At 43.4% G+C, this 19,496-nt stretch overlaps 1 protein-coding gene across 1 annotated transcript in view; it reads right to left on the bottom strand.

Moving 5' to 3' along the window:
- Positions 1-19,496, bottom strand: part of LOC146176189 (cytochrome P450 3A14-like) — a 42,043-nt gene that overhangs the window by 20,911 nt on the left and 1,636 nt on the right. Inside the window, exons 2-6 of the mRNA XM_084581274.1 lie at positions 19,086-19,182; positions 18,102-18,154; positions 16,201-16,297; positions 4,316-4,441; positions 2,059-2,296 (exon numbers count right to left, since the gene is read on the bottom strand). Of these exons, the coding sequence (XP_084437400.1) occupies positions 2,059-2,296; positions 4,316-4,441; positions 16,201-16,297; positions 18,102-18,154; positions 19,086-19,182 (611 nt within the window). The remainder of the gene's footprint in view (positions 1-2,058; positions 2,297-4,315; positions 4,442-16,200; positions 16,298-18,101; positions 18,155-19,085; positions 19,183-19,496) is intronic.

Below are 19,496 nucleotides of genomic sequence, written 5' to 3'. Positions count from 1 at the left end.
TAAAGAAAATATTTTGCCTTTTTCGCCGAGCAGTACCTACCCAGATCAAGGAATGTTCGTCTGAAAGCGGGCAGGCGTCAACTTTCTTCTCCGTGAAGGCATTGATGCCCGAAACTAAACGGTTCTGCTGCCACGTGCAGCGGTAAGCGTTGTGACTCGCCTCAGACAACTTTGGCAATAATTTCAAATGGCCGAGAAAGCAAATAACCATGCGTATACCATGATCTGCTTACGTAGGGGTAAAAAATAAAAGCTACGCGGGAAAACACGCCCTTACTCCAAGCTCGAGCGGCAATCATTGCGGTCAGTGTGTACAGAAGGAACGCGCCTCTGCACTGCACAGTTGATTTAAAAAATTTCTTCACGTCATCCGCCCTTTAAAACTTGACTATTCAAAGATCAGCCGAATGGCGCCGCTTCTGCCTGCACTGTGCGAAGTGCCCCGCATCTGTCACCGCCTGATCGCTCCGTTCACCTAGCAGAAAAATTTGATTCCCGAGCAAAGCAGCGATGTAGCGGCGCCGAGCGTAATTTTCTCAAAATGATTACCATGATTTGTCACCGCTTATTTCTTACTGGATGTGTAACATGCTCACTTTATTTAAGAATAGCGACAACATTGCCAAAGGTGTAAGATAGTAGTAGTTGAAACTCGTTGGGCTACGCTTCGACAGTTCACGCACTCTGGGAAATACCTTCTTTCCGGATAGTGTTGGCTTAATCAACCAATAGTCTTCAACAGGCCTATACCGAAGTGCATATTAAAGAAAAATAATAAATTCTGTAATAACGCGCAACTAAACTGCCTTGAAAAGTATCACACAGCAGCAGTTCAACGCGTTATCCCACTTACTGCGTCACGTGGTGCTGTCAAGAGGTGGCGCCACGGTATGTCCTCGCACCCAATATTACGTATCCTGATGAAGAACAAAAGCTGTAGGACAAGAGTCAGAAGAGATTTCCGTTTTGGTTTGAGTGTCCACGAAATCAAACAATTCCATTTTCGTAACCAAAACTTTGCTGTAAGCAGGAATGTTACTGCTATTTTATGGTTGGTGTACTTATTTTACCAAATAACAGCCTAATGCAACGCAAGATGATTGAGGTGACAGAAGGAAAGAGTGGATAAGTTTCATTTCGAGGCCATTTTGAAGGTGGAAGCCTTTCTTGCCTTACGAGTGCCGTGACCAGGATCTTTCACCAGCAAGTGTGCCCCGAACTGATTATGGGATACAATTACGAAATCAAATTTGAGGTTTAAATTATATCATTCTTTTATTATAATATTTCATATTTCTTTTTCATAACAATTTAGTGCGATAGCAGCAGAGGCCTTAGGTGATACAAAATTAGGGAGTTATATGAAATTCGCTCATTAATCTGTGGTATTTTGCGACCACTTTATACCGCACATTTAGCAGCAACTGCATACATTGCATGGCTGGATTATAGGGAATATTAGAACACCATAAGCAACAGTACTACCCTGCACTGCTAAGTAGGGCTACGTACTAATCGATTCGCCCTGTGTATAGCACTATGATTATAAATACTGACAAGCACCAATAGTAAATAAAGCAATAATGTGACATAAACTCTTACATATAGTTCAGTATTGGCTGATGTTTTGCCGTGAGGTAGACTTTGGCGCACTTACTGAGAGAGGGGAAGCAAACTACGAATCCCTAGCACAAACGACCTGGTCGCGGTGACGCCGCTATTCACCCTGATGTCATCATATTCAGTCCGGTCCACGCCCAGGTAGACCATGCTTCGCCAATCCACCACCCCACCACCGTGAAGGTTATTTCGAAACATGAAATTAGCAGCCATTGCCGATTATTCATCACATATTTGTGCGCGGAAAGCACGGTTTGCGAAGAGCATTGTTTTCAGGCTTGCCTATATCGTGCGGTTATTTTGTACGGTTTACTAACAGGGAGGAATGATCGACAGCAGAGGATGATGGGAAAGGACTGCGGAGAAACGAATAGCCATAGATGACTCCCAGGTGACTCGAAAGGAAGGCACGATTAACCACGTGCTATGCTCACTTACGGCCCAGCATATGGACGGCGCCAGTCATCGCGTTGCACGAAGTGTGTTTGCCGAGAGCGATCAGCGGGTGGTCGGGGTAGTCCTGAAAACGCTCTATAGTCCCAAAGCAGCGTCTTCCAACGAAGTCCATGGCCAGGGGCTCGTAGAGTTTCATCATGTGCACTTCGTCGCCTGAGTTGGCGTACTTCTGTAGCGATCGCAGTAAAACGGTGACGTCTTCTTCAAGATCTGGCATCATCTGAAGAGCCATAGAACGGAAAGACAATGGTATATTGGTCATGTACGATTGTAATGAATGACTGCTCAAGAAGAACAGAAGAAGCACCCTGAACTGTGTCATTTTAATATTGTAATGTACCGCTTATCACATGTTATAAGACCTTGATAGTCACATTTCACCGCCATTCATCATATCACACTGCAAGCTACATAAGCGTCGGCACCGTAATACAAAACTCGTTTACAAATAAACACCTTGACATCTCATTTACACAATATCTTTCTTGGTCAACTCATTTCACCGACGTCACCAAGGAAGCTAACCGCACTCTTGGTTATCTGAAACGAACCATAAGGCTTGCTCCATCTAGTGTAAACCTGTTAGATTTTTAACCTTAGCACGCCATACACTTGAATATGCCTGCTCAATCTGGGACCCAGAACAAACGAACCTCACAAACACTCTCGAATTGGTTCAAAGCAGAGCGATACATTTTACATTTTAAGAAGTATTCATATCATACAAGCTTGAACAACTACACATATACAAAGCTGATAAACCTGTGTGTTCTTCCTCTAACTGCTCTTAAAAGGCTTTTATTGGTGAAACAGCGCCGTTAGTAGGTAAACATACTTCTGTTAATACTAGCAGCGCCAATACTTGCTTTTTCCTTATTTTAGAACTTTTTAGAACCTTCCTCGCACACTCATCAAATGTAAATACAGTGCAAGTTTAAAATTCAAAGAATGGCGGCGATATATTATTAAGCAGAGAGATATTTGTATTTTTGTTGGTTTTGATCTTGTGGGTACACACTCATGTAGAGATCAAATTTTATGCATTTCTCTATATAGTTTTGATTGTGTTGTACTATTTGATGTATCTATTTTGAATATTATGAATGTAAATCTGTTTTACACTACGTCAGAGAACCGTCAGCATGTCCGGGGAAATTTTCTACATTCTCTTACTTCATTCTTCTAATTTTGTAGTAAGTGAGCCTACATGGTTTACATCAAACAAACACAATTATCGAATGTATTTATTCCACGTATTCTGTAGTGTGTATTTTCATCTCTTTTTTCATGAATCATTCTTATGTAGTATTTCCCTTACATGTTGATGCCACTGCTTTGTATAGGTTTTCCAGGCCCTGTCAGCTGCAAAAGCAGCTTTTTCCTATATATCAATGTGGTTGTGCTCGCGAAATAAAAGTCAAAACAATTCAAATCAAAAACTGTACTTTTTTGAAACATAAAACTAACTTTCTCAGTCTAGGCCCTGGGTGCAAAATAACAAGATTTATCATAGGTTTTATTATTCACCTCACAATCATTCCATTATCACCCGTGCGTATCTGCACTCATCTGTCTAAACCATCCAAAAGCCGTCCATCCCCCTCGAGTATTTACACCTGTACATCTGAAGTCTTTTTTTAAGTATTATTTTGTTTAAACTTGACGAGTTTCCTTTCCGAAGCTGTGATTCATTGCCAGTGTACGCATTTCAAGTTATTCATTGAAGAAATAACATTCACCTCTTTTTAGCCCACCCCTCATGTAATGCTCCTCGTGGGCCCTTGAAGTGCTAATAAATAAATAATAAATAAATGTAGACCATAAAAAGGTGAATTGTTTTCATTTTCAGTAGTAGAACTATATAAACTTTGAAACTTGAATGTAAATGTGTTTTTTTTTTTCTGCCCCGTTCGCAAAAGCAGCAACGTTATCATGCGCCAGAGAATAGGCATCTCACAGAGGCTGACCTTTCGTGTGAAACGCCCTGAAGTTCTCTAGTCGTAACGAAGCATATGCCGCGGAATGAACAGCTTTGAATTGTGTTTTTGATGCATTGTGTGACCCAGAATGTCCCAACTACTGTTCCACTCCAAAACTTCCATTCTGTCCTACAGAGAGTCCGTACTAAGAATATTTAGTTCGCTCATACTTTTCTCCCATTAAGTCTCACTTCCTGAACAGCCAAGGGCGGCACCATGTAATACTCCTAAAATATTTTATCAAGGTAACGCTTACTTACCTGCTTTAGTTTCGCTGCTGTAAAGCCACCGGCAACGGCGCTTCGTATGCTCCTCCAGTGGGGATTAGTGGCATTCAAGATTGATTTACCCAAATACGGATGCCGCTGAACCGTTGCCATCGTCAGCTGAAAAAAAGAATAGTCATCGGGCGCGAACACAAGTGAGAACCAGGCAGCTGCTATTGCAGAGTGTTTGTGGAATCAGTGATAGTAACCACCAAATTGTCTCAATTTGCTTTCAGTTTTGTAATGTATTTCTAGCAATAATATGCTATGTCTGTCAGAGCATTTAGAACTTCACGTAGTTAATGAGCAGGAGCCAGGCATCCAGTGAGGTGTCCGGGAAGCGTTGGGTGGGAGCGGGGGTGCGCGTATATACTTAGATTTTTATATTAAGGCGTGACGCTTGTGTCAGTCCATTCGGGGTCTCGCAATCTATCCCTAAAATTGTCTCAATAAATTTATCAGGTTCATAGCGAAAACTAGATCAATGCTTTCTCTATCATTTTTAAAATAAAACGTGCTCGACGACTTTCAAGCAGAGGGTAAGAAAATTTCAATATACCAGATCCTTCCATCATTTCTTGATTGGATAATTAGGTCCTTGACTCAGCAGTACAGGGTTGTGCCTTAAAGCTTTTCTTACGCATTAAAGGGACACTAAAGACAGCCAAAGATGGTATGAAAATCTAATAAACTACATTTGGTGACACTGTCGCCGCATATCCGGCAGCAAAAGATCGAATAATTGCTGAGATATTGCGATAAGAAGTTGAGGTTTTTTCTTGTTCCCGCCGGTCTAATTCAAACTGTGGCCTCCAACTACGTAGTTGGAGTTGAGTGACGCACACTATGACGTAAGCGGAGACTCCGTGATAACTAGCGAGCCGGCGCGGCCCGCGGCGTCGCATCCCTCAAGGGCCAACTTGGCAACAACGTACTCGCAATGACGGCCTCAGCCGAAATAAATAAAACGATGAAGAGAGTAATTTACCGAGCGATGGGTCCATAAAGGAAGAAAAAAAAAACATAGAGCGCTTGTAATGCACAATACTTTACATGTTTCTCAAGGTTTTGCGCTCCTTCTTGCACTGTGTATAAACAAACCGAGCCCTCGGTCATCGCAACGCTTCCTGACATGTTTACATACAAATAAGATTTAGTTACCAGCAAAATAGTGTCCTCGCTGCTGCGCTTGTCAGTTTTGAAGCTTCGTCGCACCTTTTTTCCTTCAAGGTTTGTGCTACAGCTCCGTGTTCAGCGAAAATTACGTCCACGATAGCAGAACATGACCGAAGTGCCGGCGCCACTACATTTGCCAGCGCTGTGAAATTCCACATGTTAAAATGGATCCAGTGCACAATATAGTGCGCATAGGCATCCAAAACATTAGTTGCAAGACGCGAGAGCAGGCAGCATGCGCCGATGATCAAGAAGTTGTAACTTTTGGACCGGCAGCAGAAACACTTTATTGTAAATGGGGCCATGACATAAAGACGAAATATTTCCAATGTTCTTGTGGGGCGGCGTACCAAGCAGTAGCGAGTTCGAGTCGAGTCTCACCGCTTCTGGCGGTTTTTTTTTTTTTTTTTTTTTTTACAAATTGATTTTTTTTTATCTTTTGTAATGTATTTCTGGTGCTTCGTTATTTTTAGTTTTTACTTTTTACCCGAGGCCCTTTTTTTCGCCGGGCGACGAGCGCAATATATCGACGCTCTCCTTGGTATGAGCGGCAAGTATGCCCCTTTTGTTTACGACGCCTGCAAATAGCACGTCGAAGGTCTTGTTGACGCAGTATATGTTGGTCAGATGTGCCATGATTTAGTGAACAAGTGAATGATAATGCGTTTTTCCTTCGGTACTTAGCATATGTATGCTTTTCGTGGCGTACGAGCTGCAGTCAAGCAATCAGGTCGCAGTCGAAGCGGCAACGGCGGCGATTTGCTGGCGCAGAAGTGTGAACGAAGGAGTGTGTCGGCGGTAGCGGATTTCGCTCGCTCGTGCCTCCGGATGCTCAAATGGGAACCATCAAGGCGCATCTGCTGCTCCAAGCTCGTAATTCAGGCGCTGCAGGTTCAAACAAACTATCCGAGTGCGCACGAAATGCCTGAGCCGAAACATAACCAAAACTGAAGTGGGCGCCTGTGGCGCCTCCAAGTATATTTATGTATTTGCCTTGCAACGTTTACGTTGTCTTTTCGCCGTCGTTTACGTACGATAAAAGCGTGTTATCATGTTTGAGAAAAAACGTACTGCCGCATTCAAACATGCAACGTAATTCGCATTTGTCAGCCTCCGGGATCCCTAGCGCGTCACGTGATTTGTAGTTGCGAGCCTCGGCCGTTTGGCTGTGGTGGCGATACCTGTATTTCTGTTATTCTTCTTTACTACCTTATAACAGCTCTGTTTTCAGTAAGAGTGGTCTTTTTGTAATCAGGAACTGGCATTCTATCGATGCAAACCCACTTCCTTTCTCTCTTTAGTGTCCCTTTAAGTAATCCTGCGGCGTACATCCTCTGATGTGGCAGGTGATACTGCAATCAACTTTGTAATATCGTTCGTGAAATTCAGGTTTCCAATATAATAGTTGTTGGTGCTTTTGGGTTCTAGAAAATCAGATGGCTGCCAGTTTGGCACGTTACAGTAGGCGATAAATTATTAAGGCATGCCTATATAATTGACGCCCAGCTGCATGCTGCTAATAATGTAGTGCCTTCTCAAAGTACGAGTGAGCGAGCAAGAAATAATTGTTTTGTATAATACAATAATACGAATAATACTAATATAATATAATAAGTTGCATACGGTGTGAGCGTTGGCCTTTTCCGAAACCTAACATGGGCGAATAAAAGAAGAATAGTAAGAAATCGCATATGAATCGAATATATTTACGAATATTCGTACCTTGTACAGTTGTTCACAAGCATGAATAATCATGAGGCAGTGAAAAACTATCCACGGTCCAGAATTATGGAACTAAAAGTGCAAGTTATTAAGTTGCAGTTATGGCTCTCAAAAGAGGAAGCTCAGATTTCCGCTAGGGGGACACGAACATTAAACCATTATATAAGCCCACAGCAGAGCACGAACCATAGACGTCCAACTTTAGAGCGTGCACTCTGCTCTTCTTACTGCGGCTACCAAGGTCATTTACGTTTGCTTTTGATATTGAGACCAGAGACAATGTAGCTTAGAGCTACGTACATTCTGACCAGCTGGGGTTATTTACTGTAAAGTGACCACGTAATTAGGCTGTGGTTTAGCAGCTGCTTTGGCCACGCTTGGTTGCTGGGTCTCGCTATGCTTGAGGTGCGTGCCAGTCCTAGAGCATCATCGCTTCGGTGCAGGCGCCAGGCTGATGTGTAGCCGTGCTTAGCAGACCCCTCTCTATTATAACTACAATTCATCACGATAAACCTCAGCACCATTTTTTTTTTTACTAATGCCTTAATGTCCTGAGCACCTGCTGGGAACTGAAGACCCAGTTTTCTTTTGTAGCGAAAGCTACACAGGCTGGTAGAAACGAATTTCACGGAGCCGGGCAAAAGCCACTACTGCGCGTGCGCTCTTAACATGGTAACCAGCTGCGCCGTTCCAAGGTGTTGTTGTGGCAGTAGGAAGAAGGAAAAGAAAATGCATGGGCCTGCTACTGGCTCCGTAGCTGAGCCACCTACGCTGCCTCGTGCAGACAGAAGAGAAAATAGAGAAGAAATAAAAGAAAGAGGCAAACAAAGACGCGCGCTGCAACAACAGCCGTCGTCCACCACCGAAGCGGTGGCGGGTGCAATGACGGCCTACAACAGATAAAAATTTGGTGGCAGGCTAGACCCCGCCGCAAGCGGCGGTGACCCACCTGCCCTAGCCCCATCAGGGGAGTGCACGTTAAACTGATTTATTTATAGGAAGGGAAAGGCGCAGTAACTGTCTCACTTGATTTCTGTGGACACCGCAACCGCGCCGTAAGGGAAGGGAGGAAGATGGGAGTGAAAGTGGAAAGGGAGAAAGAGGAGCCGTAGTGGAGGGCTACGGAGCCTGGGGATCTTTAACGTGCGCTGACATCACACAGCACACGACGCCTCTTCGTTTCGCCTCCATCGAAACGCAGCCGCCGAGGTCGGGTTCGAACCCGGGTACTCCGGCACAGTAGTCGGGCGTCTTACCACTGCACCACCCCGGCGGGGTTCACGTTTTAAAAAACTGATTGATTTTATTTTATAGGAAGGGAAAGGCGCGGTAACTGTCTCACTTGTTTTTTTGTGGACACGGCAACCGCGCCGTAAGGGAAGGGAGGAAGATGGGAGTGAAAGTGGAAAGGGAGAAAGAGGAGCCGTAGTGGAGGGCTACGGAGCCTGGGGATCTTTAACGTGCGCTGACATCACACAGCACACGACGCCTCTTCGTTTCGCCTCCATCGAAACGCAGCCGCCGAGGTCGGGTTCGAACCCGGGTACTCCGGCACAGTAGTCGGGCGTCTTACCACTGCACCACCCCGGCGGGGTTCACGTTTTAAAAAACTGATTGATTTTATTTTATAGGAAGGGAAAGGCGCGGTAACTGTCTCACTTGTTTTTTTTGTGGACACGGCAACCGCGCCGTAAGGGAAGGGAGGAAGATGAGAGTGAAAGTGGAAAGAGAGAAAGAGGACCGCCGCTCCGGTCGCTACAGAGAGGAGGAGGAGGTTAGTGGCGTCCCAGTAGATGTGGGCGCCGCCGCGGAGAGCTGGCCGAATGGAGAAAGAATGCGTCAGCCGGCATCGCATGCAAGGGAATGAAAGTGAATTCTGCCTAGTACGCTGGTGAACTTTGATGCATTCGACGGAACGCTGGTTGTGTTCGATGCAACGCTCGGTCGCCCGCAACCAAAGCTCCCGCTCCGAGTTCGGTTTAACACCTCTGTTTGTTTCCGCTTGCAGCGTTTATCTAGTGCTAACTTCATCTGACCGCTTGAGAAAAAAATCTAGTGATGCGGATTGTTTATCAACACAATTTCGCCGTTGAGAGCTGCATTAACACACCTTTCTAAAGCTGACTTTCTACACCCAATAAAGTGACATTCTATGTACATAAACAAAATTCACATCTTCTACTGAAGGAATACTCTGCGAATACCCTCGTTATAGAGGTTTTTTTTAATGCGTATTTATATGAGTGTTTGATAAAAGCAGCATATTCAAAGCGTATCATTCAAGCACAGTTAAAAAAAACTTTCTCGGGTACTTTTTTGTGAGCAAACAAACAGCTACTCGAGAGGAAGCTAGTTGGATCTACACTAACCTTTCTGACCACAATATAGACGGAAAGGAGGAATATAGTGGCGTATCGGTGTAAAATCTGCTTAAAATTGTAATATAATTCTTTAGCGGAGAGCAGTATTCCGGTTAACTGGGCTTTGGAGAAATATGACTTCGCCCATGGTGTACTAGGTGGTGAACTCCATTGTATGGGTGGTCACGTGATAACATAGAAATTATTGTGGATGCTTTAGCTATGATGCCGTAACTTGGAAGCCATCTTGCATCTGAGAGCGACAGAAGAACATGAGAAACCGGCAAATTTAGGTAGTAAGCTAACGTCTTAAAAACTTTTATTGCGCATATCCCTTTCTTCCTGAGCGGAATCCTCTGTCTAGGGCTACATATATCGCCTCCCGCTATAGCCTACAGGTCCTCTAGAGCAGCTACTGATTGATTGATTTATAGGAAGGAAAAGACGCAGTATCTGTCACATTTGCTTTGTGGACACCTGAACCGCGCCTTAAGGGAAGGGAGGGAGGTGGGAGTGAAAGTAGAAAGAGAGAAAGGGGAGCTGTAGTGGAGGGTTCTGGAGTAATTTCGACCACCTGGGAATATTTAACAAGCGCTGACATCGCACAGCACACGGACGCCACTTCGTTTCGCCTCCATCGAAACGCAGCCGCCGGGGTCGGGTTCGAACCCGGAAACTCCGGCACAGTAGTCGGGCGTCTTACCACTGCGCCACCCCGGCGGGGCTGTAGATGAGCCACCGCTGCCTCGTGTGGTCAGAAGAGATGAAGTGGAGAAGAAAGCAAAAGTAGAGGGAAAGAAAGACGCGCGCCGCAACAGCCATCGTCCACCACCTAAGCGGTGGCGTGTGTAATGACGGCCTACAACAGATAAAAATTCTGTGGCAGGCTAGCCCCCGCCGAAAGCGGCGTTGACCTACCTGTCGCAGCCCCGTAGGGCCAGGAACCTCTCCAAGAGGCGTCCGCGTGCTGTGCGATCTCAGCCCACGTTAAAGATCCCCAGGTGGTCGAAATTACTCCGTAGTCTTCCACTAAGGCTCCTCTTTGTCTATTTAGACTTTCACTTCCACTTTCCTTCCTTCCCTTACGCTATAGTTAGGCGTCTACGGAAACAAGTGTGACAGATATTGCGCCTTACCCTTCCGGTGAACCTATTATTATTATTGTTATTATTATTATTATTATTATTATTATTATTATTATTATTATTATTATTATTATTATTATTATTATTATTATTATTATTATTATTATTATTATTATTATTATTATTATTATTATTATTATTATTATTATTATTATTATTATTATTCTCAATCCAGAGTCCCGTCCGCCACCACTATTCTCTTAAAAAACATTCACCCGGAATATAACAAAGACCGGAGGAAAACAAGCTGAAGCATTAGACATTCGATTCGGCGAAATTTCGGAACATGGGGTGGCCTATGTAGACGCGGCGGGAGGTGGTGGCAGTTTCACGGTAACAACGTGAGCGGCCGGGGCAATCCTATGACAGCTGCCACTTTGCGCGGGCGGAGCATATAAATAGCCGAGAAAACTGCGCTCGCGTTAGCTTGCCACGGAACGGAAGCGAAGTTTGTCATCAGTGACAGCAAAACTGCCATAGAAAATTTTAGCAAGGGCAGGATCTCAACCTTAGCAGCCAGAATCCTAGGCACGAAAACGTTGGATAGGAAAATTCAAATAATTTGGACTCCAGCGCACGATGCCGTCCGTGGCAATTAGGTAGCCCACAAGCTGGCTTGAGATCTCTACTACCGAGCCGCTAGAAATGACCGAAGGAGCGGAGAGCGCTTGCTAAAATACGGGGAGCTCAAGCAGCACTATAGATTGGATCGTAGACTGGTACCCCCGCCAGACCCGAAATTAAATAGCAGACAAGCAGTAACGTGTAGGTGACTGCAAACTCATACATATCCGCACCCGGTTATGGTGAACCACATTTTCCCTGAGGCTAGGAGTGATAAATGTAAATTTTGTGGGGCGAGAGAACCCTAGACCACATAATATGGGAGTGCCTGTATTCTCCCAGGGGGACGCACTATAGGCAGTAGAGACACCTGCGAGACCCTGCTGCGCAGCTCGGACCCTGAGCTCCAGCTCCTGCTCGTCCAACTGGCTGAAGAGGCTGCTGAGACCGAAGACCTCCCAACCTGCATCTGAGGCGGCGGCACCCGACCCGTGACCTGCGTGTCGGGGGATCGGTAGATCACATTATCCGTTGGACATTAGAGTTTAGTTTATCTATCTATCTATCAGACCACTCGACAATCCGTGCAGGATGGTCAGCTCAGTGCTGGCCAAAGCTTGTTCCCAGGAGGACGAAGTGGGGAGAAGTATAGGTGGAACGCCGCCGGATGATGTTGTATAGGCCCAAAACTGAACGACATAGCTGGTTGGTTTATGGGGATTAACGTCCCAAGGCGACTCAGGCTATGAGAGATGCCGTAGTATAGGACTGCGGAAATTTCGACCACCTGAGGTTCTTTTACGTGCACTGACATCGCATAGCACGCGGGTGCCTTGCTTGTTGCCTCCATCAAAAAGCTGCCGCCGAGGCCGGGATTCGATCCCGCATCCTTGGGAATAATAGTCGAGCACCGTAACCACTGCGTCATTCCGACGGGGTTGAACGATATAGTATAGCTTTGTATTGTTGGCAGCAGGGTCATTTCTCTGGGTAGCGGGTGCATGAGCTTGTAGCCGAAGCCCCGCCCCAGCTTCGGCCTTGGTGAGTGTTGGTAGAGGTGATGGCAGTACTCTTTGAGCGCGGTAATATTGCGTGATGTAGGTTAAGAGTACAGAGCCGTACAAGATAGCCCCTGTTTCTATTGCCTCCTCCGCTTCCTTCGACAGCGCCCGGAAAGCGGTGCGCACGTGCTTGTGCGCACCCTCGTTGCTCGGAAGGGAGGCATGATCAGTGGCCCATATGATGCAGATGGAAGAGTTATACCACAGCAAAGCGTGCCTGACCATGCTTGGCGCTATATAAATTCGTCAAAGGTTCTGCACCATGCTGAGACCGAGGGGAACGCCCATAAACGTGCCGAAGATTTTAATTTATATTTTTCATCTGTTTACATACGTGATAATGGAGTACTGCCTCCTTTTAATGCTGAAACTGAAAGGTCTCCTATTACTGACTTACAAATTGATGAGCAAGGTGTTCTAAATCTGCTATTACATATTGACATCAAGAAAAGCCAAGGTCCAGATTATATCCCTAACGAGTTTTTATATAGGTACGCTGAATGGGTATCTAAATACTTGACCAAAATATTTCAGTCTTCTTTTACTAGCGGATGCTTCCCAACTGACTGGAAGCGAGCAAAAGTTATACCTATCCATAAAAGCGGAAATATTTCTGTTAGCAATTATCGCCCAATCTCGCTCACTAGTACAGTTTCGAAGTTGCTTGAACATATCATATCTAAACACCTGCTCAACTACCTGGACCAGCATGATATCCTGTATTATCGCCAGCATGGCTTCCGAAAGGGACTGTCCACAACTACCCAACTAATAGAAATAGTTCATGACCTCGCAGTAGCAATAAATTCACGTGGTCAAACAGACATTATATACCTTGACTTTGCGAAAGCATTTGATAAAGTTTCACACCAAAAATTTTTATATAAGGTTAATGCGGTCTTTAAAAATCAAACACTCACACAGTGGTTTTCCGCGTATATATCCTCTCGTGAACAGTATGTATTTGTTAGAGGTTGTGAATCTAGCACTCTTCCTGTTGCTTCTGGTGTGCCGCAGGGTACCGTTTTAGGCCCACTCCTCTTTCTCATCTTTATTAATGATTTGCAAAGTAGCATTGATGTTCCAATAAGACTGTTTGCTGACGACTGCGTGTTGTACAGTAGCGTAAATACGATTGATGATCAGATTAAATTAAATTTAAACCTACAAAGAATAGTCAATTGGTGTAACGACTGGCAGATGGAGTTAAACTTAAAAAAGTCTGTGTTCATGTCAGTAACTAGGAAAAAGAATGTTCTTAATTTCAATTATCAAATAAATGGTTACATGCTCGAAAGAGTTGATCAGTATAAATACCTAGGCTTAACTTTTACATCAGACCTACGATGGAATACCCACATTGAAAATGTCATCTCCAAAGCTTTTAAAACACTATGGTACCTGCGGCGCACAATGCACAGTGTTACCCCGGATGTAAAGTGCCTGACTTACAAAACCCTAGTCAGACCAATTATTGAATATGCCAAAGTAGTATGGGATCCTCACACAGCAACTAACATTCACAAGCTAGATAGGATTCAGTGGCTCGCTGCAAGGTTTATATATAATAAATACCGCTGTAACCATTCTTCAACAGACCTCTGCCAACAAGCCCAACTACCAATGTTAGAAAGCAGAACCAGGTATGAAAGACTAAAAACTCTTTACCTCATTATCAATAATTACCTAAAAATTAATAAATCAGACTATTTTGAGATCAAAACTAATGAGACATCAAGGCATCGTCATAGTAGGTTCATTCCATTGCCGGCTATAAAAAATAATTGCTTCAAGTTTAGTTATTTCCCGCGAACTTGTAAGGACTGGAACTCTCTTCCAGATTCTGCTGTTCGTTCATCATCATTATCTGAATTGGTACGCCATTTAGAAAATTTCATCTATGGCTCTACCACAGGGTGATGAGGTTCTATTGCTGTTGTGTAGGATGGCTGTTGTTTTGATTCCTGTGTAATTCATTTTTGTTTTGTTTGTGTGTGTATTCAGAGACAATTTTTGATTGACTATTGATTTTCATCGTCTTCTATATTGCTCATTTTTTTGTTTTGTATTTTCCACTCCTGTTACAGCCCCTTATGGTGGCTGACAGTATTCATAAATGAAATGAATGAAATGAATCTGCTCTTTAAACAACGTTATCTAATGGGTCTAATCTGGCTAAGCAACCCAGCATAACCAATTCATCGAAACAAATCTTTCACTTGCATAACCACGATTAACCGAGCTAAGCCGAAGCAATTCGATTTCATTTTTTATTTATTTATATTGATCAATGACACTTTAGGTTACTGAATTATTATTACCAAGCATTGCCTTTTAATTATAAATATTTTGACACCTATCTGCCCTTTCCGCAATTGTTTTTTCTCAAATATTTTAATTTAATATTTGGTCAATTACAATATAAATTTTCTAATTAGCATAATCAAGCACTGTCTTTTCCATTCTCACTAATTTGACAATTTGTACACCCTTTAATCAATTCTTTAGTTTTCAATTGCTTCAATAATCTCTTGTTCAAATTCAAGCACTACATGTTTTTAATTAGCATTATAAAGCATTGGCTTTCCTCCTGAGTTTCTTTACCCCTTTAAAACCGGTTTTTATTTTATATTTCTCTTAAACATCGATCATTCAATTACAATTATTTCATTACCATGTAATCATACATCGCACACCAATCAATCATCATTAAATAGAACTGCAAATTACCTTAACACGATTTTATAAGCAGCCCTCGATTATTTCCGACACTCGGTGCCGACAGCTGCTAGTACTCAGACTCCGACGTCTTTCGGCCGACCGAGCGAGCTCTATAAGCAATCTCGTAATACTGGCTGTATCGCTTCGGTGTGAATGCCGTCTGATATCAGTTAAAACAAAAAAAGCAGTAAATGTTTGCTTACGTTTGATAGCCTAATACTATGCCCCAGTTTGTGTACTTTAAGTTATATTCTGCTGGCGCCTTGTTACTGTTGAGAACCTAGGCGTAGCTGATGCTATGTAATGGAAGGATAATTATCCGTTCTTTCAAACCTTTCAACATTTTAAAGGTGGCAAGTATCAGTATGGTGGCAAGTATCAGTATTCTTTTCGAAGATCTGAAAAAACGAGCGAAGTTTAACTAAACTACCTGTTTTATTTTTATGTTTTTTCATTCCTTGAAAAATAGTTATATTACGTTTTTCTTTTCTGCGTTGCCATAACTGGGAAGAGCAGCAAATATCGGCCTATAAGGCTCTGTGTTTTAAGGGCGCGAAAACTAAGCATGAAACCACGTATATTATTGCATTTCATTTCTTATTTCCGATGACCATTAAGTTTTTTTCCAGGGCAAGAGATTTTACTCTGCTGTAGGTCATGAAATGTAAATGCCTAAATTTCGTTCATAATCTTATTCCAGCTAAAATATCAGGCGTCAGAGTAACCCCTCACATCGACGAACGTTCTTGGATAAGGTACAAGAGGAGATCTAGTAATATTGCCAGGACGAAGAAGGGCGAAAGGTTGAATCGAGATTGGTTAAATTGAGATTAAAAGGATAGATTTACTGACAAACTTGCCGGACTGGTGTTCAGTTCTGGTACTGTAATAGGATTCTATACGATAGCCGCTGTTTCAGAACTCGAAATGGTTGGCTAAAGAAAATTGATATTTTATTAGTGCTGAACTTGAGAGCATCCGAACTGGCATATTTAATGTTACCTATGGAGCGGCTAAAGGTAGGCAACTCCCTCAGGCCGAAGTTCACCGTTTGGGTCTCGTTTGACGAAACTAAACCCCTCGTTGTCCGACAAGCCAGTTCCTGTTTTTGCATGGTTTTTAGTACTTACGCCCCGATTCGTGAAGTTCTTAAAGTTCCGCACGAACACTTGCTCGATCATGTCCAAGTCACAAGTCACGACAAATGGTACGTCTCCGTTGTAAAATCTGCGTGTGAAAACAGCACTGTCGGTTAGCTGTGTTAACCGCAAGCAAGTCAGCTTCCTGCTCATACTTCTCCTAGGGACGAAGGAATGAAAGCGAAATAAGTGATCCTGCTTCGTTCCTCACTAGCTCACAGAATAGGGCACTTAATAGCGCTAATGCTAGTTCATGCGAGCATTCAATGGTAGAAAAAAACAGCGCATCAACCGAGACAAGAGCGTAGAAAGAAGACTGGACTAGCGCTGACATCTAAATACTGGCGGCATGTTTGGAGGCAATTGTAGATCAGAAGTATATTGCAGTCTCTGTTACTTAATGCATGCATTTTAGAAGGCAGGATCAGTGAGCCATCTTTCACCTACATAAAGCGGCAGATAAAAGAAACAGAGAAGAGAAGAAATGATGTCACTGGTTTGGTATCTGCACAAGCTTCCGCACAATCTCGAAAAGGTTCTATCCTAGTTCATACGAAGAAAAAAAAAAAGAAATACTTTCTGAGTTTGTTCAAACTGAGCTGCCCTTAAACTAGATTTCTATGTACACCAATAAAAAATGTGATCCTTTGGTTCTATGAATACTTGGTATTTTCCAAGATATTTCACTTAGAAATTGAGGGCTTTATAGGTCCAATGGCCAGGTGTCTTAATGTATGCCTGCAGGTGCTTGGAGCATTAGTAGACAGCGAACTAGCTGTCCATTCCATAAAGTGTGCTCGGAGACCGCCTTGTCATCCCCTGTACAAAGATACGACCGACAGTTTTTCTTCTCCACCAGCGCGGCGTGGAAAAAAGAATCCTGGAAACTTCCGAGATAGCCGGGCAGGAGGGAATGCATTATTAGGCCGTCTGTGGCAGTATTGCAGGAAGAGCGGCGCGTTGCAATATTTATCTTGTAGTGAACTACACGAGGATATACGAAGACGAGGATTAAGTAGGTGAGAATATCACGAAGACGAGGATAAGGAAGTGAAAGGGGGTTTTTACTGTGCTTTAACAGGGATAATAGCCCTGTCGAAGTTTCACGGCGAACCACACAAGAACACAGCCAGTCTCAGTCTCCACAAGCGAGCACGAGCAGCGCAGCGGCACTTCGTCGTCCTTATCCTCGTCTTCGTGATATTCTCACCTACTTAATCCTCGTCTTCGTATATCCTCGTGTAGTTCACTACAATCTGTTTATTTGTACGTTCCTATTTCCTTTTGCGCATATACATGTATACATACATGCTTTGGACCCGCCATATGAGCTTAGGGTCTTTCCTGTCTTGTCCATAGTTGTTGCTACGCTGTTTTCCGGCTAAACAAAGTAAAGGTGTTTTCGCTAGTGGAAATAACACCTATAGTTATCGCTTCCAGCACAGGCAATATATTTTTGCGCAAATACACCAGGTTTCACTTTTGTTTTTATATTGTATATTATAGATGCCGAAAAGGAGTATTTGTTTTTCATCTATGTAAAATAAATTATTGCTTCACTCATTGTGACTCTACCAAACATAGTTCGGTAGTAAAAACAGTGTTTACATCTCCGAAAAGGAATCTGAAAATGCAGTATTTTTTACGGCTGTCGGTAAAACTCCTGATTACACTGCCGAAGAAGACTACGTGATATTTGCCTAGAAGTGTACAGCCGTGGAGTCTATCGTCCAAGATTTTGGATTAATTCACGGCCGAGATTGCAGCTTGCTTGCCAAGCTGCTAGTCGGCGTTGCGCAATACTCGACCTCCAATGAAACTGACTCAGTCAGCATAGGGTGGCTTTAGTTCCTAAAGTACGAAGAAGAAACAATAATGTTTATAGGACTTACCCGAACATATCACCATATTTTTCTATCCACCGTCCGATTACCTTGTACAGGTCCTGTAAAAAAGAAAGAGAAATCTGTCACTGTGTGTGTGCAGATCGCCACGGAATTTAGGGTTTCACTGGTCAAAAGTGTCAAAAAGAGAGCCTAAGGTTCAGTTGCAAGCATGACGACACAATGGTATATTGCCACCATGTAGCGGTTCGCACATTTTCAAAATTAAAACAGTTCATACTCCACGTCAGTAAAGATCACTTCTTGAATACTCCAGTCATTTATCCTTTCGCTGTATTCCGTAATTACAGGCTGCTATGTAATTATCTGAGGCAAGCGCTTCGTGAAGTATACCTTATTCTCTTGCAAAACTGCGGCAAAAACAGTCATTACCAGGAGAGCTAATATTTATGATGAGGACGGCCGCTCCGCTTACAACAGGCGCGGGTGAGCGCAGCGTACGTTGACTCTTGCAAACTGTATGTCCTGCCTTCTTAGCGCCTCATAGCAATCTTCTGTTCGGCGCTGAAACTCATTGATTTTGTGAGTACTATGTTTTCTCAGGTAATTACAGAGCCTCATAGCAATCTTCTTTTCGGCGCTGAAACTCACTGATTGTGTGAGTACTGTGTTTTCTCAGGTAATTACATAGATGAATTGATGCGGCTTGCTGAGACATCTTTTTAAGTCCTCGTGAACGCTTCATAAATTCATTTAGAATAGCCAAGATTGCAAAGAAACTCACTCACAAATAAAATCTAACATGGTAACACTCCCACTAATTTCCGCTCTGTCATCGTTATTTAATTTTTATTATATATATTATTTTTGTTTTTGCGTAAGAGAAGGACTGCAGATATGAACATATTTTGTGAGTTTCCTACTTTTGACACGCTGGCAGGTGCGCTTCCTTTCCACCTTGTTAAGCCAGTCACTGCGACACAAACTAGGGTTAAAAACCTTTTTTTTTTAAAGCCGAGTAAATGATCTAACCGTAGAATGGTACTCCATCAGATTTCCCCACAGAATATTTGGCCTTGGGCCGGGAATGCCCAGTCTTGTGAAATAGGAAAAGTGCCACCATCGCCATCTGAAACAAGGAAGGAGAGAGTTACGCGTCACTGCACATATTCTCCTTTTATCACATTCTGAAATCAAACAACTTATTCTGTGGGAACGTGTAATTATGAGCATTAGATCCGCCGTGGTGAATAAGCTGCCTTGTTGTTCGCCTGCCAGGCTGGAAGTAAAAGGCTATCAAATTTGCGCCGCAATAACCCTGAACAGAGTTTTTCATTAACGCCGGCTCGGAGATAGCGCCAGTCCTGCAGAAAACGCGCCAGAAAATCCCGCCGTTAATGTCCGCTGCCACATTTGCGCCAACAAGCAGCAAAGCGAAGCTTT

The sequence above is a fragment of the Amblyomma maculatum genome, chromosome 10, assembly GCF_055883805.1.
Source record: "Amblyomma maculatum isolate TAMU_Amacu chromosome 10, ASM5588380v1, whole genome shotgun sequence".
In the NCBI taxonomy this organism is placed as follows: domain Eukaryota; kingdom Metazoa; phylum Arthropoda; class Arachnida; order Ixodida; family Ixodidae; genus Amblyomma; species Amblyomma maculatum.
Note: the sequence above shows the minus strand (reverse complement) of the source record. Positions and strands in the feature narration are given on the sequence as shown.